Below are 24,723 nucleotides of genomic sequence, written 5' to 3'. Positions count from 1 at the left end.
GAATGATAGATAGGTCGTATTTTGAACGTTAATGAGATAGTAGTAATAACAATTAAGGAAAAATAGCCTGGAATTGGGATTTAGATTTAGTCACGGGCCAATTCTGGTTCCAGTTGTCTCACACTATACTATATATCTTGCTGTTGCAAAAGACGTTGGCATAGGTAACAAAACTATCGTCTTTTCATGTTTCGTAGTGCTGTTTAGACTGCCCCATTTGCAACTTTCTTCAATTCGGTTATATGGCTGAAAACGTCCTCGACGAATTCTTAGAACAATAATCACGGTTGGATGATCTTTAAATTACCAACCATACAGTATACTTATTGACAGTTCTGCGGGTTCCTGCAATGTTTTGAATGGCTTCTCAAGCACCACGAAACCAAACCCGGATGACTGAATAGTCCAGCTTATGCAGGTGTTGAAAGCCATGTTTTGTATTTTTTATTTTTTTATTTTATTCGAGGGATAGACTATACGGAACTTACAGGCAGTAGCTCCTTTATTGGGAAATAAAAGAACATAAATCATTTTCTGTCCAGTCTGCCTCTGTCAAGTCTACAGCAGGTGTGAGGTAACCAAATGATTGACGCTGAAATTCTACCTACCTTACCTATGCATCTAGGGTGGTGAAACAGGTCGTTTGGTGGATACGATATTGTTTTGCGGGGAGTGGGCCCGAGCCTGATCCGCCTGGGCAACCGCAGTGGAGGGGCTGGCTAGTTGATCGCAAGGGTTTTAATTGAAGCGCGTCAACAAGCGCTTGTTACGCGTCTTGGTGTTTAATTCCCATCAACCCATCAACCAATGCTCGCATATTTCTACAATCTCCTCCCGAGCATCAATGCAAACAAGCATCAATCAGTAGTATTTCACAACTACAACTCTTAAACAAATACTGGCAAGGAAGGGCCTTTGACAATGTCCAAGTCATCCTCTGTCCCGTCGGCCCAGGACTACCTGGAAAGGGCGAGGATGTACTATCACGACCAGAACGCGGAAAAGGCCAGAAACTATTTCGAAAAGGTGCGTGTGACTCTCTGGCTTGGGATCCACCGCATATATTTACTGTCGGCGCTAACAATCTATCTGCCCTTGGCACACCCAATTCCACCTTGAAGGCATGCCTAAGCTGCCCCTGCCATAAAAAAGATCGTCTCGCAAGGAGGGAGTATGTGATCCAGTGTCAGGCCAAGGGCCTCAATCCTGAACCCACTCATTACGTTCGCGACTATGGATGCTCTTGCAAGGACATCATGCACGAGCTCACCAGGGGCCTCCATGGCCTCAACAAGCGATCTGTTTCCCAGCTTGCTGCCCGTCCCTGTGTTTGCAAGTCCAAATCGGATTCTGCAAGGGGCTTGCGCCCCTGCCACGACGACCTGCACATAGGCGCCATCGATGGGATCAGTGCTTGCTACGAGCTCATGGGGGACTTTGAGGCGTCTTTCGATGCTGCTCTGATTATGATCCACAAGGCCCCCATGAGACCAGAGGTTTGTTGATAATGATGTACCCTGATATTATTCTACTTGTACTCTACTAACTTTTATGTTATTCCCGGAAAAGGGATATCTAAGAGCTGCCAAACTTACTACGAAAATCAAGCCGGATCGTTATAGAACGTCGGAACTGCACATTTCGGCGGCAGAGGTCCGTCGATCCATTTGCAGACACGGGCTTGCCAACATGGCGCTTGATAGCAAGCGTGACAGTACCAAAGACAAGGCAGGTATCAACCTAACCAAACCTCGTCTCAAACCCACCTTGACTAACAGCGCCATACAGTATCAACTGCTCAAGCGACTGTTATCCTCGCACAGCAGAGCAGATCCCGTCGCTCGTCTGCCAGGGGAGCTACTCATCATGATTATGTCGCATTTTCAACTCAAAGACAAGCTGTAAGTTGACCTCGGGTTGGTCACAGGAAGGGATTCATCGAGTCACACGTCGCAGTCCATATATATTGACCTGTCAACGCTACTTATCCAGGGCCTGTCAGCGTGTTTCCAGGTCTTGGTCTGACTTTGTGTCGTCTCCTGCCGCCTCAAGCTTATGGCAACATCTTGATTTTGACAGTCAATTCAAGCCATCGATAGCAGCCTTGGGCAGGGTTTTTCGACTCTCCAATAGCATACGTGACGGCAAGATCGCACCGACAACGAAACATGTCAAAATTCGGGACTGGAACAATTTCTCACTTGATAAACACAAGCTAGCCATGATAACCAGATTACCCTACCTTGAAGTTCTTGAGGTGCGACAAGGTCCCATACAGCGGCCTAAGATTGGCTATGGAGGGCCTGCTGGCAACGGAATAGTATATGATCCGCCGCCGTTTCCTGAAGCCGCCACCATGAAGCACCTAAAGCGGTTGGTCCTGGAGAGTTTTGAGCCAGAGTCCCGGAAAAATTCAGAGCCTTTTCGCAACATTTGGGCGGTCCTGGCAAATGTTGCACCGTGCCTGGAGACGATCGAATTCTGCGGCTACAATAGGCCTTTGTTTGTGAAGCCGTTTCCCAAGGTCAAGGTCCTTAAACTCTCAATGAAGCCTGGGGGCAAACCTCCAAACATTCGGTTTGTAGGTGAATTGCTCTTGACTTAGAGTTATTTCAGCGGCCAGTCCCGAGCTAACCCATGAGTCTCGCTTAGGCACAATTCAACGAGACTTTTCCAAATCTGGAACAGCTGTACCTCGACGTTGCTGTCGTCCATTGCACAGCCGTCGACCCAGGCGCCGTTCCGAAGCTCAAAACCCTGGTCATTGGTTGCCTGATTCCAGGCTTCGCAGACACCGACGACCCCGTGGTGGGCCGCCGAATCTTCCCCAGCCTTCCCCCGACGCTCCGAGTCCTCGACCTGGGCATGAGCTCCTACTCGCTCGTCAAGGAAATCCTCTTCCACTATCCGGAGCCACTGGAGCGGCCAACGCTCTCGCACCTCGAGGTCTTCCGCCTGCTCGATAACGACTACGACGCGGACGCGGTGCTCGAGGTGCTCAAGCCCAGCATGGAGTCCGGGTCTCTCCGGGTCATGGACGTGGCGCTGCCCCGGAGCCCCGCCGGCGCCCTGGTCGACCGGCTCGGTTACGAAGCGGCCATCGCGGCGACGGTGGACCAGTTTGCAGGCCCGGACCTACCCCTCTCGTCCCTCACCACCGTCGGCATTCCCAGGTACGTGACGAGGAACATGCGCTCGTACCACTCCACCCATACCACACGGCCTTTTGTCGACTGGGTCGCAAAGTTCCCAAACGTCGACACGGTCCGCTTCTACCCCGAGGCCATCGAGAACGCGGCGGAGGCCATAGTCGGGCTGGTCAAGCTGCCTCGCGTCAAGACCATCTACCAGAATTGTTTAAAGGGGGTCCTGCGCGACGAGGTACTGGCTCTGGCCGGGGAGGCTGGGGTGCGTATCGTCGATACCCCCGACGCGTGGTTCCCGGCTCAGTTTCCGTATGTATTTGCGGACGGGGATGGTTCTGCTGCGGGGAATTAGAGATACTGAGTATCGTCAGTTTACTGTTGGTCTAGGAAGGATAATTTTTTATCATTGTCGCTTTAGTAGTCTGAAATTGTATAGGATGTGTGGTTTATGAGTTATTTTGGTGTGACATTGGTATGAATTGGTTATATCTAGACCCTTCCCGACTGCCTAGGTGTCATACGACCCATCTCGTGAATTGGAGTATTGGCCACGACAGGTCATCTTGATAAAACTGCGCTGAAAACCTGATTCTTAAAAGAAAACGACTAAAACCAGTATCGATTTTGATACGACTGTTTCCGCTCTGTGTCTGGCGTACTCAGGCAACCTTGTTCCTGGTCTCCTTCGCGTACCATATCCCTTCTCCGTGCTAATGAAACGTCTTCATTCACATGTATCTTTTTTCCCATTCTTCAACAGCGGTCGTGCATTGCTAACTGAATCAACTAGCTTATCAAACCCTTTCGGTCAAACCTGTGTGGCACTAGGCCGTCGATGACAGACCATGCTTGATCATTCCCAAGGTCCTTCTTGATGGCATCAACGCGGTACTTTGTTGTTCCAAGGGTAAGCCCTTGTCTGTTTGTCACATTTTCTTGTCCACAATCAAGCACATTTCGAGTCAAGGCTCCAATCTGGAGGTGATGCAAAAGTGTGCTTGTCGATCAGCGTTCGAAACGCTAAACACCGTAGATATGGCGGTTCTGCATGAGAACCACCCGACACCAGAGTATCTCGATGACTCTGGGGAAAAGGCCAATTTCGTCTATAAGAATATCCTGCAGTCGATACGCACCGGGGCTTCTCAGCTGTGGGAAAAAAAGAAAGAGGTGACTGTTTCCGGCTCAAAGAGTCACGAGCACCGGATACTTCAACATATAAAATATCAAGTTCTCAGCAGCCAAAAGCAAAAATATGCTCTGACCGACAAATGTTTGACTAGCCATGTAAGGCCGTCATACTAAGCGCCAAACCGGCCTTGGAATTAGGTGATGTGGGAAGTTATGCGAGACCTGTTTCCTTCCGACACCGGGGTATACTGATGGTCCCGAGGAAGACAGGGCCAACGTATTTCAAGAGAGCCTGCAGTCGAAACGTACAGGCGGTTCACAGAGTAATACTCAGTGAGGAGAGAGAGAGAGGTTCGGCTGTTTTCCCGCTCAAAGAAGGTCACGAGCTGCCAAAGGTCAAAGTAAGAAACACCAACTTCTCGGCGACCAAAGCAAAACATGTTCTGACCCACGAAGCTTTGACGACCGTGCAGGGCCGCCATCGTAGGCACTGCCTATCGTATGTGATGTGGACGTTGTGCGAACCCTGCTTGATACCTGCCGTTGACTCAAAGCACAAACTGAGGCGAGGCGCCCCAGGGTATCATTTCCATCTCGTAGCTGAGCTTTTTGAACCTTTTGCCCTTGGAGTTGGACAACACCTCCAGGTCGGTGTGTCGGACGTCGGGACTGAAGCTCATCTTGCAGTTGAGCGTGAGGAAGTTCTCCTTGCGGGTCGGCGGCTTCTCCCTGGGCGAGGATTTTGACCGAAAACCCGTGCTGCTCTAGGCCGAGGTGATTTGTGATTTTGCCCCATTGCGGAAGAGCATTATACATTAGTAAGAATTATGAGTTTCCAAGAAGTTGTGAAACGTTTCCCTGCGACTACGTTTGAGCTAAGAGAGAGGGTTTGGGGGAGGGGGGTTTGTTTGCTAGTCAATGAGGCGCTTTTTCTTACCAAGCTCAATAACGGAGTAGCAGAAATGCGCAAACATGAGATGGAAGAATTATTGCCAGACGGACTGGACTTTTGAATTGAAGTACACGGAATATGCCATCGATGAGTTTGCACGGCCACGGATGTCCCCATAGCAACCTGAAAGAAAAAAAAAGGAAGAGGTCCCGTTAAAGAAGGGAGCCGAGAACCAGGAAAAAAGAAACCAAGACCCCATCCATAAATGAGACAAAAAATTATAAAAACGCCTTCAAAGGAACCTTTAAATGCCGCCACTTTCATAGCAATCATAACCACGTAAGAGACGTAAGAGGGCATGAAGTTACACGAGTTTTGGAGAAAAAAACCTCGACCAGAAGCAAAGCAGACAACCCCTAACAACAGCCACCTCTGCTGCAAAAGACAAATTACGCTTGCTTATTCCACTTGGATCCCCCTCTCATGCTGGAGATAAAAAAAAAAAAAAGAAAAGCAAGTATCCAACCTTATTTGTTTTCCCCCCGCGCCCTTCCGAATCAGTTTCTTCAGCTCCCTCGGGAGGGTGAAACCCCAACGTCACCCGAGATCAGCGTCTTAAGCTCCCACGCATTCAGCGTGCTCCGCCGTCTGGAGGCGACCTTCTCGGCCCGTCTGCCTCGCTTCCGTGGGCTCAGCTCCTGTGGCTTATCCACGACGACACGCACCGTCGACCCCGTACTGCTGCACTTGTCCTCGCTGCCGCCCGAGACGGCCAGCTCCGACAATGGCGAGCGCGCCCCTCCTGTAGCTGCCCGCTTGACCGGCTCCGAGCTGTCAACACTCCTCACGCTGGCCCCTCCCTGCTCACTGTCGTCTGCCGACTTGGTAGTGCCGTTGGAGGCCGTCCGCGACGGGGCTGCTGCTGCTCCTGCTGCCGCGGCGGCACCGAGACCACCGCGCCCGAGGCGAGCGGCCTTGAGTTTTGCACGTACCCTGGCGGCGTCGGCGTCCCGCTCCGAGGCGGCGAGCTTGGCCTGTATGGTTGCCATGGTCAGTGGGCTCTGCGGCACGCCGTTAGCGTTGGCGGTGCGGGGCAGGGGGAGGCGGGATGAGGAGGGTGGCGGGACCACTATGGTCATCTTGGATGGTGTCGCTGCGGTTTGCCTGGTGGTGCGGGTGGGCACGGGCGGTGGGGGCATCTCTTTAGCTGCCGCTCCTCGCTTGGGCTGCTGGGCTGAGGTGATTTCTTGTATTTGTTGTTCGGGGAGGCTCTTGCTGGGAGCATGTGTTTTTGTCTCCCTGGTGGTAGTTACGGCCCTGGAGGCTGCTGCGGCTGCTGCTCTGGTCGGCCTGGTCGTTGCCATGCTCGTTGCTGGCCGTGCCGGTCTCCTCGACGATGGCTGCGGCTCGGCAGTCTTTGCCGTGTTGCGCTTCTTCGCCGGCGGAGGCTGTGCGGACTTTGTGCCAGAGGTCGGGGCGGACACATCACACTTGACAAGCTTGATGCTCTTATCCGTGGTTGTGGATGTGGTTGACGCATATGATGCCGCAGAGTTGGGCCTAGAGGGCATTTCTTGTGGCTTTGGACGAGTCGCCGCGGCTGTCTGGCGCTGTCTTGGTTCGGCCTTCTTGGCCACTCGTGCTGGCGGTTTAGGAGGCGCCTCCTCGACGGCGGAGGCCGATTCGTATGTGTTTTCCTCTGTTATCGCAGAGAACTCTCCTGGTCGCTTGCGGGAACGTGAGGGCTCTGGACGGCGTCTGTTACCTGCCGCCTCCGAGTCTTTTAGGGGGCTGAGCTGAGGTGGCTCGGGTAGTGGGGACGAATCGAGGGATTCCATCATCATCGACTGTTCCAGGATCTGCACATTAGGCTCCGAAACATCCAAGTCGTGAATGTCGACCTCGTCTTCAAAGATGCTGGACTCGGAGTCGCTGTCGTCGTCGTTCTCATCATCGTCGGCCAGGTCCTCATAGCCAGGCGCTGGGACAAGGTGTAATGACTCTGCTGGGCTTGGAATCATGTGAATGGTAGATTTCTCTTCACGCTGCTCCTCCTTCAGCTCCTCCTCATCTTCCTCCTCTTCTTGAACCGATCTCAGGTTAAAGTTGATGGGCGCAACACGCAGACCTAGACCCTGTGATGTCTCGGCCACGTGCCTTACGCGCACTGGGCTCAAACGCAGACCCATTTTGAGCTCCTCCATGTTGACCGACTTGCCGCTGGACGCCATTCTACGACGCCAGCCGTCAATCAGGTGTACTGCCTCCTTCCACCTCGTCTCCATCTTCTCCCAGCCGTCCCGTAACCTGTGGATCTCTTCGTCACGGACCACAACCTCCTCTATGGGAACGAAAGAGGGGTTTGTGAGAATTGTGCGAAGATGCTGGAGCACCGCGTCGATCTCGGTCTCCAGCTCTTCCACGGCTCCTGGAAGCAATGAAGCTTGAGCATTCTGCGCCTCCGTAGTCGGGGTTCCCTCGTATCCGCTCATGTCCTTGAGGTTCGACTCCACCCTCCTGACCAGGGCCATCAGAGCCTCGTTGTCCGCACTCAGCCCTTTTGCAAGCTCGGCCAGGAACGAATTCGACTCCTGGCGGAGGTCATAATCATCACAGGCCGTAGCACCCTGCTCCAGCCCGGTAGCGCCTTGCGCCTCACCACCATCGCCACCCATCTCGCCCGTGACCGTGATGCTCGTGACGGTGGTGCCCCTCCGCTCGCCACGCGCCCGGCCGGCGTCGAGGACGGCCTTTTTGAGCGCTTCGATCTGCCTGTCGCGCTTGCGCACCTCGTTGGCGCAGGCGCCACGCGTCTGGGCCACGAGGGCCTTTGTACGCGCCGCGTCGTCCTTGAGCTTGTGGATGGTCGACTCGGCCTGCGACAGCTGGGCGCGCTGGGCCTGGCTCGCCGCCTCGGCCGTCTGCAGCCGCCGTTGCGCGTCGGCATGCGCGTCGCACTCGCGCTGGAGGTGGCTTGTCTGGTGGAGGTTCTCGGCGCGTAGGGTTCGGAGGGTTTGCGAGAGGGCCTCGCGGTGTTCGGCATCTCGCTGTGTGGAGGGCGGCAAGGGTTAGCATGTGATAAGTAGACATCTAGGGGGCCAAATAAAGCTTGTGGGTGTCTCTAGATGGGCGAAAGGGATTCTTACATCTCTCCGCAAGATCAGGTCGTTGACTACTCCCATGATCCTGCTCATCGTGTCGCCCAAGTCTCCACCACTCATTGGGTCTGCAAAGTCAATGGTTGAGCCATCGCGGAGCAGTCCTCTCGAAAGAAGCTGGTTGTTGATGTACAGCGATGCTGTCCTCAGGTTGTCCGTGTCGGCCATGGCGGTATCTTGGTCTGCTTGACCGTGCTCATTCCGGGTTTGAAGGCAATGACAAGCCTGAAGAGGAGAGGAGGAAGGACTGGCAATGCTAGCCTCGGGATTCTTCCCAGTCCAAACGTCTGCTTCAGTCAAGGCCCATAGGTTTGCAGGCAAAAACAAAGACAGACCCAGAGTCAAAGACGGTGAAAAAGCTGAATCAGGTTCCTGCAGGTCAACTTGACGTGTAAGAGGATTGGATGTAACGGGTTAGAGAGAGAGAAAAAAACAACAACGGCTCCAAGGATGCGGATGAGAAGCCACTTTTTTTTCTTCCATTCGGTGGATAAGGTAAGGTAATACCTTCGATACGGAAAGGATATCGGGGATCCCGCAGACGACCCTGCAGCAGCGGCAATCCAATAATTCCCAACTATCATCCACAGGCTGTTTCTCGATTTGGCTTCGCGTGTTTGTGTTTTTTCCCGGTACGCGCCAAGAGGCGGCCCTAGCTCCACTCCGTTGCCCAGCAACGGCCAGCAACGCCCTGCACCCTTGGGTCACTATGTCCACTTGGAACTTTTGGAAGCGCCCACATACGAACACTCAACCCTACGCACTGATGTCAGAAATTTTGTTTCTCACGAATCGACTCATGCCACGTCGGGTTTCTTCTTAGGCCGACAGGCATGTTCCTCGTTAGGCCTTTCGGAAAAAGCATGTATGTGGTTTCCCATCATGTTGGGTACTATTGGCCGTGTTGCCGGGACATTGTGTTCCCTCACACATTTCATAACTTGGTTGCCCCATGCTATGTCGACATAATAGCCTCCCGAGCCGTGTCATGCCATCAATGCCCAACATGCACCCAGGCGACCAGCCAGATCGGACGCCACCCAACCGATCACCAACCACATCTGCCACTTCTTCACCTTCTAGCGCGGGCCCCAATAATACCCCGGACTCGACGCCGATGTTTCAGGTTCCACCATTTCCTGCACACTCATTCGTTGGACTGGCCAGTATCAAAGGTGTTCCTGGATGCATAAAACAACATTGATAGTAAGCATCAACTTCTTGTCTTGTAACATATCAACGAGGCAAAAAGTTGGAGATCTCCGGTTTCTTTTTTTTTCTTCTTTTTTTCAGACACGATTGAGAAGATTGGTATACGCGGTTGTTTTCGGCATTCACCAGGCCTCCGACTCAGTACAAGGTACATCCTCACCGGTGCCGATGCTTCGCTGGCCCCGCGGGCGTCATCATGTAAGGAAAGCTCGTAGGCCAAGCTGGAAATGGAGTAGTGTAGAGCACAGATGCGTACCTTTGAATTAGCATGTGCCAAACGTTGGCCAGAAGCCAGTGTTGATGGCCGTGACCACAACACAGACGGTTGAGACGTTTCGTGATGTAATATCCATGACACACAACGTCCGTTCTCATGCTTCCGGCTTGAACTTGCCCTTCTTCTCCCGCATAGCCGATACCTTCTTCCGATCCTCCTCGAAGCGGCGGATGAGGTCGGCCTGCTCCGCCTTCTTCTGTTCGCGCAGCTGGAACCGGTAGAAGCCTCCCAGCTCCTGCCTCTTGCGCTCTTCCCTCTCCGCCAACCTCCTCCTCGCCTCCTCGGCCTCGTCTCTCCGTGCCGGAGCAGACCTGCCGGCGCCGCGCACCACCGTGACGAACCCGTCCTCGTCCGGTTCGCTGCGCATCCTCTTGGCCAGCTCTGCCGCTTCCTTCTCGCGCTTGTTGAAAAGAATAAAGAATGAGTCCACCGCAGACTGCACCACCACCTTGTTGGGGAAGCACAGCCTATTGTGGTCGCGCAGCCACGGGGCACCCAGCTCCGTCGCCGCAGACTCCTCAACGCCGGCGCCCCACACGGGGTACTTTTTTGACTTGTGCACCTTGCCAACCGCCTTGAGCACCACACTGACGCTCCTCTCATCCGCCAGCAGCACAACCGCAGTGCCGCCACTGCCGTGCAGGCGCCGCGGCCAAGTCTCAAAGAGCGTGCGTGCCGTCTCTTGGTCGTCCTCCTCCTCTTCCTCCTCCGCCTCCCCACGTTTCCTCTTCTTCGAGGAGCCGTGCGCCGTCTGTGCCAGCCTCAGCGCCTGCGACGGCCGCACCGAGGACGACTCGGCGGCTCGCCGCCTGCGGTCGTCCTCGAACGAAATGCTTTCAAACTTGCCGGCGCCAGCCAGCGCGGCGAACACGGCGCGGAAGTGCGCCTCTGTGCTGTCTACGGGCACGTTGGCCAGGAAGAGGCTCCGGTCATCGTCGGGTGTCGGGATCTTGGGTGCGTTCCGCCGCACGTAGACGTGGTGCAGGACTGCTTTAGGGTATGCTCGCGTCGGGGGGAAGGAGATGGGAAGGATGGAGAAGTCTCCGATGGAGCTCCTGGTTGGGGATGTTGCTTCTTTCATTTCGGTCGACTATCCCGGTTCACAATTGATCAAAGTAGACTAGTTTTAAATTAACCAGGGGGCCTCGAGGCTTTTGGAACACAATGTCGGTGTTGCTAGAATGTCGGCCTTTTTCTTGGTCTCGATCCAATTTGCGCCGGGCGTGCTGCCACAAAATTTTGGTCCCGCACCAGCTGCTTATCTTATCTTCCCCAGATTTTCGATTCGCAAGTTTTATGCTTTGCTTCTCGTTTTGTTTCATTTACGCCTGCCTGTTTACGCCAAGGCTTAATTTCGGTCACAAGAAATTTGAACTTCGTAACAGGAGAAAAACGTGATTAGGAAACCAGCATCCCTACCTGCTTGAATCCTACATGTCTTGTGTCCCCTGCTGTATTCATTTATCCTCGCCATTTCAACTAAATGATGTCAAACCCTTTTTTTTTATCTCTTCTCAATTCTAACCTACGGTCACTTATACCACAAAATCAGAAATATCTATGGCCGCACTTGACTTCTTGGGGAAGCAATAAACTGGTGTTGCCACTGATGGACTTCAGATACAGAACAATCATTTGGTGACTGCTCGTAATCACTTATCCACAGTTAACTCACCCCCCACCTCATCCAAAGCATCCAAAAATGATTCTCACGAATTACGATGAGCCCCGAGCTCCAGCCACTGCCTTTGTAGTCGCATCCACGATCAAGCCATTCTTCCATAGTGCCGGAATGGCGTGATCCATAGTCCACTCCGTGCACTTCCACGGCGGCTGGCGCTCCTCACCGGGCGCATAAAACGCGAGCGGGTTCCACGTCTTGACCAGCTCCGTCCTGCCCGTGGCCACGTTGTACTCCTTTTGCTTTGGCGGGGTGGGCAGCCCTCCGAGCACCTCGTCCCACCGCCGTCGGAATCCATCGCCGATGGTGAAGCCGAGCAGGTCGCTGCCGTGGAACGCTGGGTCGTCGAGCGGGTTGCCGAACTCTGTCGACTCGTACGTCATGCCGCCGAGGCTGGTGATGTCGCCGACGACATGGAATTTTACTCCTGACCCGTCGTCGGCGTTGGTTTGGACAAAGACGACGTGGTGGTATCTCGGCTGCGGCAGGTCCGGGTCTGCCATGGCGAGACTGAATTTTAGCAGGAATACGTCGAGGTATTGACAGACCGGGTAGGACATCTCTGTAACACACGACATTGTTATTACAGATGGTGTTAGTGAGATGGTGGTGTAGTGAACTCAGGGCGGCACAAAAGAAAAAGTGTTGAGTGTGCGTAGGTTCCCCAAAGTGCCCAATCACCGTTCTGGTCATGTCCAGGCTCGGTTGCTGACTTGGTAGACGAAAGGGCACTGTTATTGGTCACATCTCAGCTTCGATCAGAGGTCCCTGTTGGACTGCATACCATATGGGCCTATCCATTAAAACATAATACATATGATACATCATTCAGCACGCTAGCATATAGTTACTTGAACGAGCAAGTCAGATCCCGAAAACCAGGCCAGGCAGCTAAAGGAAATGAGACCTGGCCGGAGGAGTACCCATATGCTGGATCACTCGAAGGCGGGTTAGAACACAAGGGTATCTCAGTCGCGAAACAAATGATAACGCTAAAGATGCAGCAATATAAGTGTGTTCATTACCGGCTTCTAGAATCGATGAGTCTTTATCCAGTTGGAGCCCCGAAACCCAATAATACTAAGTAGGGTACCACACCACACTTGTCAAATTATAGCTCAGGGGGGGGGGGGGGGGGGGGGGGATGATCACAGGCATTGAGCATTCCCCAAGCAATGAAGAATGGGAGTCCCAACTGAAAATGATGACAATTTATACCAATCGTAGTACGTATCTTCCGACCAGGCCATCCTGACTCCTTGTAGTAACATGCATATGTAACATTTGGTTTTGGGACTACGGGTTAAAACATCACTAATCAAGTTATTTCTCTTGTTTGTTCAGGATACAAGTGAGTATATGTTACCCAGTGGTTGACATTTCACGAGTACATATTCGGCTTACCTCAGCCTCCAAACATGGCGTCTAGTCTAGAACTAGTTCAATGTTGGGAAATAACGTAAACTTGGAAATTTCCAAAGACATAGCGTATTCATCAACTGCGATTATGGTGGTAACCAAGTGCTATGCTACACCACTTAGGTAGTACTTTTTGGAGCAGAATAACCCTGGGAAACAAAACCATACTCTACCTTAGTTCCTAGATACGACTCGGACGTACGTCTGTGGACCTGGATCGAAACTTGGTAATTTATTGTACAAGCTTTTGAACGAAAGGGTAACTCAGATAAAGGCATCACACAAATCACACTGCTATATTGGGTCAAATAGAATATTATTTCATATTTGGATATTAAACCTGTTGCAAGGGGAATACGGAGATCTGCCAAACAGCTCTCCCGCAATTAACACCAAGACCAACCAAATCTTCATAAAGGAGACCGAGGTATAGTCCCAGCGTGGGGTATCAAAATGCAAACTCTCCATGCTCTTTTTCAACTTCCTGTCAAGCCATCTACTGCTGCGCAGCCTTGGCCTCAGCATCAGCCTTCTTCTGAAGGTCGTGCTCGACGCCGCGCTGTGCCGTCTTGCCCGAGTCGTGCTGAGCCTGGTACTCGTTCTGCTTGGTCTGGTCGCCCATGATGCCGGCGGCCGCAGCTCCCAGGGTGCCCGTGACGCGGTCCGAGACGCCGGCACCGAGGTCGCTCAGCTGGCCCTTGGCCTCCTGCTCCTGACCACTGCGGTTCTGCTCGCGACCAGCTGCCTTGAGGGACTGGTCGCGGTGGAAAAAGTCAAAGTTAGTACTTGGGTTCGGTTTCATGGATTATCTACATGGTAGACTTGGTGCACAAGAGAGAAGAGCTCACCTCAGATCCGACAAGACCGCCCAGAGTCTCCTTTGCAGAGCCGATCGTCTGGTTCATAGATCCCGACATACGGTCGGGGTCGTCCTTCGAAACACCAGCACTGCTGGCCGTGAAACCGGGGCCCTTGACGGTGGCGTGCGAGGCGTCGTGCTCAGTCTTGGCCTTGTTCTGCTTGGCGTCGCCCTGGACCTGGTCGCCCGTGGAGCCGGTGAGGCTTCCGAGCATGGACTGGGCCGTACCAGTGACGGAGTCGTAGACCGACTGGAGGGTGGAGGTGTTGTCGTTGGTGGGGTTCGACATTGTGGTTGTTGTTTTGGTTGGTGAGAAGAAAGTGAGAGTTGGTTGATATCCTTTAGGATAGAGGTTGTGGTTCTTTTCAGTTCGTTTGTGAGTTCGAGAAGACTGGGGAAGATGATGAGGAAAATGTCAAGAGCATCGATCAAAGAAGGGCGAGATTCGGGCTTGGTTTATATAAAAAATACAAGCACCCATCGAAGGAGGCACTTTCTTGTTTGCCGGACCCCACCCACTTACAAGCAGACGGCAAGCAATTGCGTGATACTGCAGCCACTGGTACCGCCTGCCTGGCACTTGTTACGAGGCGTGGAAGCCCCCTTGTCAGTCCAGTCTTGGTAGGTAAACTATTAAAAGGTGGTACCTTACCTACCAAGCTCATTGTAGTCTTGTCTTAGGCCGGTGGGTTAATGCGGTTCGGGCGTTGGTCAGGAACTCCTTTGAGTTCGCCTATGATGTCATTGGGCCAACCCCAGCTATGATGTCAGACCACGGACACAATGGTTTCCAACCCATCATGGGGACTTGAGACACTAAGACGCAATGTAATAAGCAACGAAATAGAGCATTCCGCATTGGCCACAGTTAGCAAGTAAGTCTGCTTGTAGACTAGAACTAGTTCAAATGTCAGATTTTGGATGTCTTTGAGATGACTGATTTGCGCCATATTGAAGACGCCAAGACATTGGTTACCGTTGATGATAGGTCACATCAGCTAGAAAACCTTGACCACAGACATCAGCCTCGAACCACATTCTTCCACCGTGCGTCGTGATTGAGTGACGAATTAAAATTCAGTATTGGTGTTTACAATTGCTCAACATGCCTCCTTCGACACTCAAGCCGGTGGTATCTTCTCCTCGTACATCCATCCATCAGGTAGTTATACATGTGAAAGCGAAACAAGACTTGATAAATCCGACCCCGTCAAGGCACCCCAAGTGCCATTTGTTTCAACCCACAAAAAAAAAAGCCAACGCCGAGCAGGGAAATGACGCCTGAAACAAAATAACCAATCAAAACGGCCAGCGTTGATTAGTGCTGGCTCCATTGAATGGTGTTCAGATCAACTCCCTCCTGCACCAGCTCCCACAACGGACTGAGCTCCCTGAGGAACGACACACGCTCCTGGACCGCCTTCAGGACGTAGTCAATCTCCCGCTCAGTTGTGAAGCGGCCAATGCCGAACCGAATGCTAGAATGAGCACTCTCGTCGCTGTTGCCCAGAGCTCGCAAGACATAGCTGGGCTCGAGCGAGGCTGAAGTGCAAGCGCTGCCAGACGACAAGGCAATATCCTTGAGAGCCATCAGCAGAGACTCGCCCTCAACATAGGCAAATGAGACGTTGACGCAGCCCGGGTAAAAGTGATCCGGGTGGCCGTTCTGGCTAGTATGCTCCATAGACAAGAGCCCCTTAAGAAGCCGGTCGGAGAGGTACTTGACTCGCTTCGAATCGTACTAAACACCCAGGTTTGTTAGCGAGTTTTCCCGTGATAAACAATCGGGTGTTGTGCAGAAAGATGTCGTTCGCGGCGAGTCAGATAGGTGCTATATCTCAACAAATTGTGCGTGTCACGGCATTCAGAAAGCCATGCATGTCTAAAAAAGCATATCATCATACGCGATGGGAACATAGAAGAAAGCAGATCATAACGTACCTCCATCTCCTGCTTGGCGATACGGCACGCCTCGCCAAAACCAACAATCAGGGGAGGCGCAAGCGTGCCGCTCCTGAGTCCTCGCTCCTGACCGCCGCCACTGATGATGGGGTCAAGTCTGACCCTCGGGCGTCGGCGAACATAGCATGCGCCGATACCCTTGGGGCCGTAGATCTTGTGTCCAGAAATTGACATCAAATCAATGTTCATTGCGTTGACGTCCATAGGGATCTTGCCCACAGCCTGAGCGGCATCCGTGTGGAAGAAAATCTTCCTCTCCCTGCACATCTTGCCAATTTCCTCCACGGGCTGGATCACACCAATCTCGTTGTTGACCGTCATTATGCTGACGAGGGCCGTCTCGGGGCGCATGGCCGCTTCGAGCTCCTTCAAGTCAACCAAGCCACTGTTCTGGACAGGCAGGTACGTGACCTCAAAGCCCTCATCCTGAAGATGCCGACAGCTGTCAAGCACACACTTGTGCTCAGTCTGTGTCGTAATGATGTGCTTCTTCTTGCCTGACCGGCCAAAAAACCTCGCCACACCTTTGATGCTCATGTTGTTACTTTCAGTCGCACCGCTGGTGAAGATAATCTCCTTAGGGTCGGCGCCAATGAGAGAAGCAACGTGAGCTCTGGCGTCCTCGACCGCCTTCTCACTCTCCCAGCCGTAAGCGTGTGTTCGAGAGTGCGGGTTGCCGTATACGCCGACGTAAAGCGGTAACATGGCGTCCAGGACACGCGGGTCAACCGGTGTGGTAGCCTGCATGTCCAGATATATTGGCCGCTGTCCTTCTTCCATGACAGCAGCACCTTTCAATATCTCTGTGAACAAGCATGTTAGCATCGATAGACCAAGGTCTCAGCGTGGCAAAGTGCAAAGGAAATCGCGGATATCATCATACCGGCCATGGGCGACACGGCGACGTCAGAGCCACCCTGAGATTCCATCGCCAATCCGATCCTTTCAAAATCCTTCTTGTCCAGATGAATGGCCGTTTCGATGTTTGCCTCGGCGACCTGAGCATTATCTCTCTTGGTCTCGGACACGTATGTCCTGGCCGGGGCAGACTTGCGTAATGATGCGGCACCGGAAGCCCTCGCACCGCCACGAATAGCCTGCCACGAGGCAGTCGATGCCGAAGGTCGACATGCTAGGCGTGATGCCTGCCTTAATGCTGATGCCGCGATGGTTGACATGGTCACATTTGAAGATGGGACAGTCTGTGAAAGGATGGGAATTTGCAAATGACTTGTTGCAACTGCGAATTTTCTCTGGAAAAGTGCAGCTCGGGCCATGCGGAGTGGAGCTACCCTTGATAATGATTTCGCCTCTCGGAGAAGAGTCGGTCATAAATCCGAGCAATCAGATTCCCGGTGATAATAAGAGGTGGGGCGATGCTGTTTCCATCGGCTTTCTGTTCATGGCCAAAACCTCACAAAACTGTGGGTCTTGACCCTGGTCGATGATTGGCTTACGTCCCCAGCAGAAAGTGACTGGGATTGGAGAAAAAAGCTGACTACCATCGTGGCAGTGGTAGCCATGGAAGGAGTGACGTTATCCTCCCCGCCAACAAAGCTTTGGCAGCACATGCAACATCCCTCTTCAATCGAATCATGGAAAACAAGTGAAGCTATCGACAAGTTCTTGCTTTGTTTCCTTCGATTTGACTAGTAAATCTACAAACTGAACATCTCAAGCTGCATGAGCATTAACAAAACACAACAAAATATTTTAAACCAGGCCTGAGCTGCACAAACAAGCAGAGATCGGAAACAACCAAGTAGCGGAGCGCGCCACAGCCAATTGCGCCGGCTCCGCGGCTCAGCCACCTGGAAGCGTCACCAGCTTAGCTGCGCGCGCTGAACCTGGCCTCGATCTCCACCACCACATAATCACCTGCGGTTCTTCACCCAGTCTTTTTCTGAAGGGAAGGCTTCCTACAGCTTCCTTTGATCATTTTTCGTTTGCTTGATTATATCTAGACTGAGTGATACACCGAGAAGCAAGCCGTCAAGATGAGTTTCAAGGGGTTTACCAAATCGTTAGGTCGGGTACGTCACCATACTACTTTAATACTGTGTGGTGTTTGGGCTTGCGACCCGGAGTTTCCGGAGAAAACCCAGGCCTAGAGCTCGCGCAGTTTGCGCGACGCTCCCATTGCAACGCAACATGCATACATACATGTGGCATATACTTTCTTGCTACATATCTCGAAATGGCTACTAAATTCTTGAACCCCCTCGCTACAGGCGCCCCAACAGTTCAAGTCCAAGTTCAACATAGGCGAACACACCAAAGACCCGGTCTATATTGATGCCGAACGTCGCTTCCAAGAGCTCGAAACCGAGACCAAAAAGCTTCACAATGAGTCCAAGAGATATTTCGATGCCATCAACGCCATGCTTAACCACCAAATCGCATTCTCCAAAGCCATGACGGAAATTTACCGCCCAATCAGTGGGCGCATGTCGGACCCCTCCAGCATGGAGATTGAGGGCAGGCCCGAGGGCATTCGAGCCTGCGAGGAGTACGAAGCGATTGTGAAGGACCTACAAGAAACTCTGGCCCCAGAACTTGAGATGATTGAGAGCAGGGTAATCCGGCCAGCCAACGAGCTTCTAGATGTCATCAAGGTTATCCGCAAGGCGGTCGTCAAGCGCGAACACAAGCAACTTGATTACGACCGCCACCGTGCCGCCTTGAAGAAACTACAAGACAAAAAGGAGAAAACAATGAAGGATGAGAAGAACATCTACAAGGCCGAGGCCGACCTGGAACAGTCCACCCAGGACTTTAACTACTTCAACGACTTGCTCAAGGATGAGCTCCCAAAGCTGTTTGCGCTGGAGCGCGAATTCATACAGCCCCTCTTCCAATCTTTCTATTACATGCAGCTCAACATCTTTTATACGTTGCACGAAAAGATGCAACACTGCGATATTGGCTATTTTGATCTCACCAGGGATATTGAAGAAGCTTTCCACGAAAAGCGAGGCGACATCCAAGAGCAGGTCGAGAAGATCACCATTGTCAAGTTTAAGACCACCGGACGGCCGCGCCCACCCAAATACCAGCCGAAACCGACCTTGGAGGCGCCCAAGACCCAAGGTCTCCTCACAGCCGGGCCTTCATCCAGCTCCACAACGGAACCATCGCCCTCATTAGCCCCAACTCCCAAGTACGGAGCTGTGCACTCACCGGCGCAACCTGCGGCCGCAGAGAACCCGCCACCACCCTACTCCCCGGGGGTCAAGTCACCGCCGCTGAAAAGCCCTGCGGTTAAGAGCACAGCCTTTGCGCAGCATAGCCCGGCAATGTTGAGCCCGGGCGCCTCTTCGCTCGCGGCCGCGGCCGCGGCAAAACCCAAGCCGCCACCCCCGAAGCCAAAGCCCAGCAGGCTTAGCGCAGCGCCCGCTGCGGAGACCGTTACGGCCCTGTACGAGTACGCGGCCACGCAGGAGGGTGATTTGAGCTTTCACGCAGGCGATGTAATCGAGATTGTTAGTCGGACGCAAAATGCCAACGAATGGTGGACAGGAAGGCTGAATGGGAAAGTTGGGCAGTTCCCTGGTAAGTGAAGCTCAAATATCTCTCTCCCTTGAGACTGGACGGAGGAATTATTTATGCCAAAAGCTGTGGAACACCGCTAATACATGACTTTCAATACACAGGTAACTATGTGCAGTTGCAATCATAGCAAAGACAAATGTTTGTTGGGTCAAATTCGGTCTTGGAAACATGGATTGGAGCATTATTGGCCTGGTATAGAATGGCACGATGGCATGTATACAGTAGATGAGCCATTAATATCAGACTTGTACAAGGTGCGGCAACCGTCAACTCTTTACCCACTATTGCATAATCCTTCAAAACCTTCTATCACGGACTGGAGACATGCGGACAATCTGACCCCATGTACACGGTAATCAAAGAGAGAGAACTGGCCAGGCGAGGGAGTTCTGTCAGGTTCAAAAAAGAAGGGCTGGCACACATCGCACGCGCGGCACAGGAAGCGACCTGACCAATCACAGTGTCCGGTCTGTCTACACAGCCCTGCCCCCTTTTTTCTACTTTGATGTCCGTATGGAGTCGAGTGATCATCCCCCTCCTCCTGTCAGCACTATATCCTCGCTCCCGTTCATCCTACACCCCCGGCACACAAGAGGGGAGAAGAATCACACACCAAACGAATCCTGGGAATAAACACATAAGCTGGACCAAGAAAAGTATGGGTAGGACTGTGCATGCACTTTTGAGGGGTTCATGCTGGTTCCCTTCTTTGGGCGTTTACACGGGTGGTTCTCACTCGCCCTCTCTCGTAGATCTTCCTGCGGCTCGGCTTGGAACCACGCAGATTTCCTTGTTTTTTTCTTGGCCTTGAATGTTGAAAAGAGGGGGGAGGGCGAGGCTCTTTGAGTCCCTGGACTTGGTGACTTTGGAGAAAGGAAATGTAGCCCGAGCCTGAGATAGAAAGATCTATTTGTCGGTGTGCTTGGCATCCAAGCTTGGCATTTGGACAGGATATCCTTGAAACCCCAGGGTATTGATAGGCAGGTAGGTATAGGTGGTTTTGAAAGGCCCTTGTTTTGAGCACATGACACTATCTCCAACATAAACGAGGTCTTGGGTGGCTATTCGGGTAGTGCGCATGCGTCCTGCCATCGTCTCGCCAAAGTGCAGCTTGCATACAACAAAAGCGGTCAGGACCACTGAAGCTGCGGATGCAGTTAATTGGCCGCGGCAAGACTAGTTCGAGAAAGGGAGTTGCTTGGGAGTTGGGCATCGTTTTGAGGCTGGATGTATCAGCATTTCTAGACTTCTAGATGTCGTGGAACGCGGCAAGTTTGGCACGAGGGCACAGTAAAATATGGCTTGTTTTTTTTTTATCAGTACTGGCCAAAAAAACAACAAAAAACGGCAGATTGAGAATAAGTGCTACGTATCAGCTCAGGCCACGTGGATAATCAAACCTCACTAACACCCACTGTAGCTAGATTGATGATTTGCATTCAGCCTCGACATTGGAAGGGATTGGGCATTTGATGTTTAGGCGGACATGCAATCTGAATGTAAGATGACAACACGTTATTATCTCAAAAAGATATGCCACCCAAAATCTTGCCCCATAGCTTACGGACGCACAAGATGACAATCGAGTTTCCCCTCGATATGGCGAACCAGCAAAATCGAGGCGCAGCAGAGCCCCGGAAACAGTCGGGTCAGGGCTGTGTATCGCCAGGGAGTATTTGGAGCCAAAGCCTTGCCACATCTCACAAAAGCCAAGACCGTGGCTTTCATGCATCGTTACCCCCTTATTCTGAGTTTAGTCTCACTAGCAGACACGTCCCAGACAGATGTCTCACCGGATTAGTTTCGAGAGGATGTTCCCAGTTTGAGGGAGACTTGGAGGAAGTCCAGTCAACTGCTTGCTAGTATTGTCACCAAACTGGAACTTTTGTGAAATGTTGCCATTGTTTTCTGCTTCAACCCGCCCGGTGAGGCTGAGGGTACCCCACTGCTTCCACCACACCTCGTCCTCGTCGTTCGCCCGACTTGTATGAGCATGCAGTGCCAGCACATTCGACCTTCTCCATGCGGATCGATGGCCCCCAGTCTTTATGCTGAGGCACGGTCGAGACCAATACGCATATAGGAGCGGGGCTCGAGAGTGTCTGTCGCGGAACAGACTGCCCCATATTCTCGTGATCCGACGCTCATTTTCCTGGCTGCATGCATTGCATATGCTGTTTCCTAGCCGCCAAATATACTCCGGTTCTGGCCTCGGTGGTGCTTCATATCCGCAAGTGCAGTTCTGCGGCCTCCTGCTTTTGCTGGGCGTTCCTCATAACGCAAAATGAAACCCTTTGTGGATGGAGGTTTGCACTGGACGCGCAGTCCAGGTCCACTCTGGCTTCTTGGAGTCGCCATTGTTGATCGGAGGGGGTGTCTCGGATGATGCCGTCTTCGAGAGTATACTTCCTCCGGCCAGAGATGATTCGGTGGCACTATCAATCCCAAATTGCTCCCCACCGGACTCCTCTGGCAATCTCAGAGGCACACGCTGGGAACAAGTTCCACTGGTGTGCTGGAATTGGTTAAAAATCTTCCCTGGCCTCACAGCTGCGTTGTTACCGACCGCAGCAACATGCTGATGAATCCCTTGTCCCTCCTCCTGCGATCCTGGGAACCACGGACGGATGCCCGCGAGACGGATGGAAGGATCAAACGAGATGAAAACAATGGTCTTAGTGGAGCCACCCGTTGCGTAACACATGGATCTGTCATCCCACATTCCTGTGAAATCTCCTTTGTGTACCTGTGGGTTGAGGATTCCATCGAGGTCTCGACCGTTTTTGCTGTCGTTTATCCAGTGCGCAGGCGGCCAGAACTTAATTTCTGCTGATTTGTATAGCCTCTTAATCTGCTGGTCAGGGTAAAGAGGGTTTTCGTCTGTGGGTGTGACTAGCGGACCTAGTTCCGAGTGTGAGCGGAGACTTCTTGAACCGACCCTCAGTCTTATCCCTTGCCTATTGCCGAAATCGCCGTGGTTGACCAGGTCCAAATACGTCTGGCAACTTGAGTGGTAACACCGCAGGAGTGAGTTGTTCAGAGTTAGAACAGGTAGGGTAGCAGCGTTATCCCCAGGGTGCACCATATGTGGAGATCTGCTCGTAGGTGCTTCTTCGTCATCATCATCACCATCATCATCATCATCATCCGTATCCGCGGGGCTGCAGGAATAGTCTGTCGAGGATGAAGAAGCGGTGTTAGGAGATAAGAAACCTGCAGAATAATTTCCCACTGCACGTCCAGATATTGCTGGCTCGCTGTAAATCTCGCTGGGGGACTGGAGCTCGCTTTTATAGTATGTGCGGCTGGCGCTGGGAAACTCGAGCGCGCTTGTGTAGTAGGTGCGGCTTGCGCTGGCTCCCGCCCTCCACTCTCTACGCCCCTCAACGATGGTCAGCGTCCCAGTGCGCTCATCCTTTATGAGTTTGATGAAGTTCCATCGATCATCAATTGGCCCCTCAGAATGAAATTTCCGCCAAATCTCCTTCATAGTGCCCAGTTGTGTACTTTTGGGTTTGGCTTGATTGACGGGGAATCGAACGCATGTGTAGTAGGAGGTCCAGCGAATTTCCTCCCTTTCGAAGAGGGCCTGGTTTGCAAGAGCATAAAAGTAGCCGTCAATGATTTCGAAGCAGATATTGGTGCCAATTTCGGACCCAATCATCTCAGGTAGATGTGTCAAATAACCATGCCACTCGCCATCCAAGAGATTGCAGCCTCGGAGTGCCCACCGTCTGCTTCCGTCCTCTGCGATGTCGCAGTGAGTACCGTAATAGAGGAACTGGTCGCTGTTCCTCACAAAGATTTTCCGCGAGGATTCAAGTGCATAACTGAGCACGCTGCCTTGGGAAGGGTTGATGACAACAAGCCAGCTGACGGGTGAGTCCTTGGGTACGTAGCGGCAAGAAACGAATCCGTTGGCATAGTGCAGAATGTGGAAACTGTAGTTTTGTTTTCTCCCAACTGTGCTGGAAAGGCCTTGATCTGTATTTAAAAGCTTTCCGATGTCGATAACACTTTCAGTTGGTGCCGAGTTATGAAGATCCCGTAACCTCAGCAGACCCTTGTTAATGTAGCAGAGAACCCCACTCGAATAGATAAATGATTCCGCATCGGCAACAACAGCGGCAAGGTATGGAGACGCCGATGAGATGGCATTTCGACGTTTGAAAATCAGCCGTAAAGCTCTGGCATACTCTTTGCTGGCATGAGCCGACCTGGTCTCGGGTGCGGATGGGGCGGCCGACTGCGCCACGTGAGTTTCGTCAGCGTTGGAGATATGGAACCACGGGTCTGCAGTCTCGTTCCTCGTATGAATGAAGCATGTTGGCCACTGGTGGTGGGTTGTTCGACGTATTGAACAAAGCAGTGGGTGGTTTTCGCCGTTCAATGATGGGATGGAACAAGAGGATGTAGCGTACCTGGAGGACCCTCTTGCATATGTTGTTATCACGAATGAGGCATTGCAAATGTCGACACGATAGAGACAAGTTGAAAAGGTCGTCCACGTCGAGCTCTTGGGATATGTAGGATAGGACTTCCCATGCCAGGTTACGTATGGACATGGTGAGAAAAGATGGGAAGATTAAAAGGATAGGAATAATTCACGGAACATGGCAGTGTGTAGGAAGACAAGAAGCTAGAAATCTCTGAGAAAGGTAGAGAAAGGAAACGGGTGAGCGTTCAGCTTTGAGACGAAGAGGGAAAAAGATCAACAGCCTCTTGATATGGGGGAACAGTTGGGCCAAGAAGCCTCCTCGAACGGCAGTGGGACTGTTGGGAGTTTATTATACTTTCAGACCAGAAATGCGTTTTGGCGCAATTTTTATTGACCTGATTTGATTGGCAAAACAGAACTGCAAAGGGTACATAGGTGCAAGGAACGATGCAGGTACTTATGGTAGGTAGAGCGCTGATTCGGTTGTCTGCAGATGAGGTACAGTACCTCTCACCCGAGGTACCTTGAGGGGGAGAATGGGGCGCGGCACCCTTCCGTTGGCAGCTCTGGTCATTTCGATCTTTTTTTTCGCTGCAGCAGAGCCGCAAGCGTACCAACACTAACTCCAGGTTTTGGGAAGGAGGGATGTGGGCAAACAATTTCATGCCGTATAAGGTACCTAGCAAGCAGTCCTGGTTGCAGGGGAACTAAAGTGCTAAACTGGAGCTGAATCGTGGCAGAAAGCGGCTGCCTTAGCGTCTGCCGCACACCGCTGTTGGGGTATGACGCCGGCCTGGCTTCGATTCAGCTGACCGAAACATTGCGCGAGGCACAGCGCCTTGTGGGAATGAATGCGGCTCTGCTACATCTCACAGTATGTTGGCAGCTGATGATGAGTCTGGCATTTGTGTTGTTATGAAAACATGGTTATGATTTCTAAATTGATTAGCGGGGATTTGATGTGACGGAATGGGGCTATAGTGCCCCTTCCTTCCA

At 52.3% G+C, this 24,723-nt stretch overlaps 9 protein-coding genes across 9 annotated transcripts; 2 read left to right on the top strand and 7 right to left on the bottom strand.

The window, feature by feature from the left end:
• The first annotated feature begins 798 nt into the window (after positions 1–798).
• MGG_11498 (uncharacterized protein) lies at positions 799–3,713 on the top strand. Its single transcript, XM_003718187.1, has 6 exons — positions 799–1,026; positions 1,122–1,496; positions 1,570–1,728; positions 1,789–1,901; positions 1,993–2,581; positions 2,653–3,713. Exons 1-6 carry the CDS (start codon positions 922–924, stop codon positions 3,496–3,498), a joined length of 2,187 nt encoding a protein of 728 aa, XP_003718235.1. The 5' UTR covers positions 799–921; the 3' UTR covers positions 3,499–3,713.
• Positions 3,714–3,932: 219 nt separating this feature from the next.
• MGG_17374 (uncharacterized protein) lies at positions 3,933–5,093 on the bottom strand (the record flags this gene model as incomplete). Its single annotated transcript, XM_003718186.1, has 3 exons — positions 3,933–4,065; positions 4,283–4,295; positions 4,730–5,093. 3 exons carry the CDS (start codon positions 5,091–5,093, stop codon positions 3,933–3,935), a joined length of 510 nt encoding a protein of 169 aa, XP_003718234.1.
• A 69-nt stretch (positions 5,094–5,162) lies between these two features.
• MGG_17373 (uncharacterized protein) lies at positions 5,163–8,900 on the bottom strand. Its single transcript, XM_003718185.1, has 2 exons — positions 8,316–8,900; positions 5,163–8,216 (listed from the first exon to the last, which is right to left on the bottom strand). The coding sequence occupies exons 1-2, from the start codon at positions 8,493–8,495 to the stop codon at positions 5,736–5,738; spliced, it is 2,661 nt and encodes an 886-aa protein (XP_003718233.1). The 5' UTR covers positions 8,496–8,900; the 3' UTR covers positions 5,163–5,735.
• A 181-nt stretch (positions 8,901–9,081) lies between these two features.
• Positions 9,082–11,058, bottom strand: MGG_00764 (uncharacterized protein). Its single transcript, XM_003718184.1, has 2 exons — positions 9,796–11,058; positions 9,082–9,508 (listed from the first exon to the last, which is right to left on the bottom strand). Exon 1 carries the CDS (start codon positions 10,895–10,897, stop codon positions 9,911–9,913), a length of 987 nt encoding a protein of 328 aa, XP_003718232.1. The 5' UTR covers positions 10,898–11,058; the 3' UTR covers positions 9,082–9,508; positions 9,796–9,910.
• A 474-nt stretch (positions 11,059–11,532) lies between these two features.
• MGG_00765 (uncharacterized protein) lies at positions 11,533–12,000 on the bottom strand (the record flags this gene model as incomplete). The annotated part of the gene is made up of 1 exon (XM_003718183.1): positions 11,533–12,000. The coding sequence occupies one exon, from the start codon at positions 11,998–12,000 to the stop codon at positions 11,533–11,535; it is 468 nt and encodes a 155-aa protein (XP_003718231.1).
• A 982-nt stretch (positions 12,001–12,982) lies between these two features.
• MGG_17372 (uncharacterized protein) lies at positions 12,983–14,828 on the bottom strand. Its single transcript, XM_003718182.1, has 2 exons — positions 13,765–14,828; positions 12,983–13,670 (listed from the first exon to the last, which is right to left on the bottom strand). The coding sequence occupies exons 1-2, from the start codon at positions 14,062–14,064 to the stop codon at positions 13,413–13,415; spliced, it is 558 nt and encodes a 185-aa protein (XP_003718230.1). The 5' UTR covers positions 14,065–14,828; the 3' UTR covers positions 12,983–13,412.
• MGG_17371 (uncharacterized protein) lies at positions 14,757–17,006 on the bottom strand. Its single transcript, XM_003718181.1, has 3 exons — positions 16,621–17,006; positions 15,717–16,540; positions 14,757–15,516 (listed from the first exon to the last, which is right to left on the bottom strand). Exons 1-3 carry the CDS (start codon positions 16,913–16,915, stop codon positions 15,094–15,096), a joined length of 1,542 nt encoding a protein of 513 aa, XP_003718229.1. The 5' UTR covers positions 16,916–17,006; the 3' UTR covers positions 14,757–15,093.
• A 288-nt stretch (positions 17,007–17,294) lies between these two features.
• Positions 17,295–19,546, top strand: MGG_11497 (reduced viability upon starvation protein 167). The gene is made up of 3 exons (XM_003718180.1): positions 17,295–17,770; positions 17,969–19,289; positions 19,391–19,546. Exons 1-3 carry the CDS (start codon positions 17,735–17,737, stop codon positions 19,414–19,416), a joined length of 1,383 nt encoding a protein of 460 aa, XP_003718228.1. The 5' UTR covers positions 17,295–17,734; the 3' UTR covers positions 19,417–19,546.
• A 2,015-nt stretch (positions 19,547–21,561) lies between these two features.
• On the bottom strand, positions 21,562–23,854 carry MGG_00768 (uncharacterized protein; the record flags this gene model as incomplete). The annotated part of the gene is made up of 2 exons (XM_003718179.1): positions 21,562–23,535; positions 23,711–23,854. The coding sequence occupies 2 exons, from the start codon at positions 23,852–23,854 to the stop codon at positions 21,562–21,564; spliced, it is 2,118 nt and encodes a 705-aa protein (XP_003718227.1).
• Between the last annotated feature and the right edge of the window lie 869 nt (positions 23,855–24,723).

Source organism: Pyricularia oryzae, chromosome 5 (assembly GCF_000002495.2).
Source record: "Pyricularia oryzae 70-15 chromosome 5, whole genome shotgun sequence".
Classification (NCBI taxonomy): domain Eukaryota; kingdom Fungi; phylum Ascomycota; class Sordariomycetes; order Magnaporthales; family Pyriculariaceae; genus Pyricularia; species Pyricularia oryzae.
The sequence above is the reverse complement of the archived record's forward strand: the minus strand, read 5'-3'. Positions and strand labels throughout refer to the sequence as shown.

Excerpts from the sequence above, each read along its gene's own strand:
- MGG_11498 (XM_003718187.1), top strand. The coding sequence starts at position 922 with ATGTCCAAGTCATCCTCTGTCCCGTCGGCCCAGGACTACCTGGAAAGG. Across the intron at positions 1,497-1,569 it reads AGGCCCCCATGAGACCAGAG|GGATATCTAAGAGCTGCCAA; the intron begins GTTTGTTGATAA and ends TTCCCGGAAAAG. Across the intron at positions 1,902-1,992 it reads TTTCAACTCAAAGACAAGCT|GGCCTGTCAGCGTGTTTCCA; the intron begins GTAAGTTGACCT and ends CTACTTATCCAG.
- MGG_17373 (XM_003718185.1), bottom strand. The coding sequence starts at position 8,495 with ATGGCCGACACGGACAACCTGAGGACAGCATCGCTGTACATCAACAAC. Across the intron at positions 8,217-8,315 it reads ACCTGATCTTGCGGAGAGAT|CGAGATGCCGAACACCGCGA; the intron begins GTAAGAATCCCT and ends CCCTCCACACAG.
- MGG_00764 (XM_003718184.1), bottom strand. The coding sequence starts at position 10,897 with ATGAAAGAAGCAACATCCCCAACCAGGAGCTCCATCGGAGACTTCTCC.
- MGG_17372 (XM_003718182.1), bottom strand. The coding sequence starts at position 14,064 with ATGTCGAACCCCACCAACGACAACACCTCCACCCTCCAGTCGGTCTAC. Across the intron at positions 13,671-13,764 it reads GCGGTCTTGTCGGATCTGAG|TCCCTCAAGGCAGCTGGTCG; the intron begins GTGAGCTCTTCT and ends CACCGCGACCAG.
- MGG_17371 (XM_003718181.1), bottom strand. The coding sequence starts at position 16,915 with ATGTCAACCATCGCGGCATCAGCATTAAGGCAGGCATCACGCCTAGCA. Across the intron at positions 16,541-16,620 it reads CGCCGTGTCGCCCATGGCCG|AGATATTGAAAGGTGCTGCT; the intron begins GTATGATGATAT and ends GCTTGTTCACAG. Across the intron at positions 15,517-15,716 it reads TCGCCAAGCAGGAGATGGAG|TACGATTCGAAGCGAGTCAA; the intron begins GTACGTTATGAT and ends CTGGGTGTTTAG.
- MGG_11497 (XM_003718180.1), top strand. The coding sequence starts at position 17,735 with ATGAGTTTCAAGGGGTTTACCAAATCGTTAGGTCGG. Across the intron at positions 17,771-17,968 it reads TTACCAAATCGTTAGGTCGG|GCGCCCCAACAGTTCAAGTC; the intron begins GTACGTCACCAT and ends CCCTCGCTACAG. Across the intron at positions 19,290-19,390 it reads GAAAGTTGGGCAGTTCCCTG|GTAACTATGTGCAGTTGCAA; the intron begins GTAAGTGAAGCT and ends TTCAATACACAG.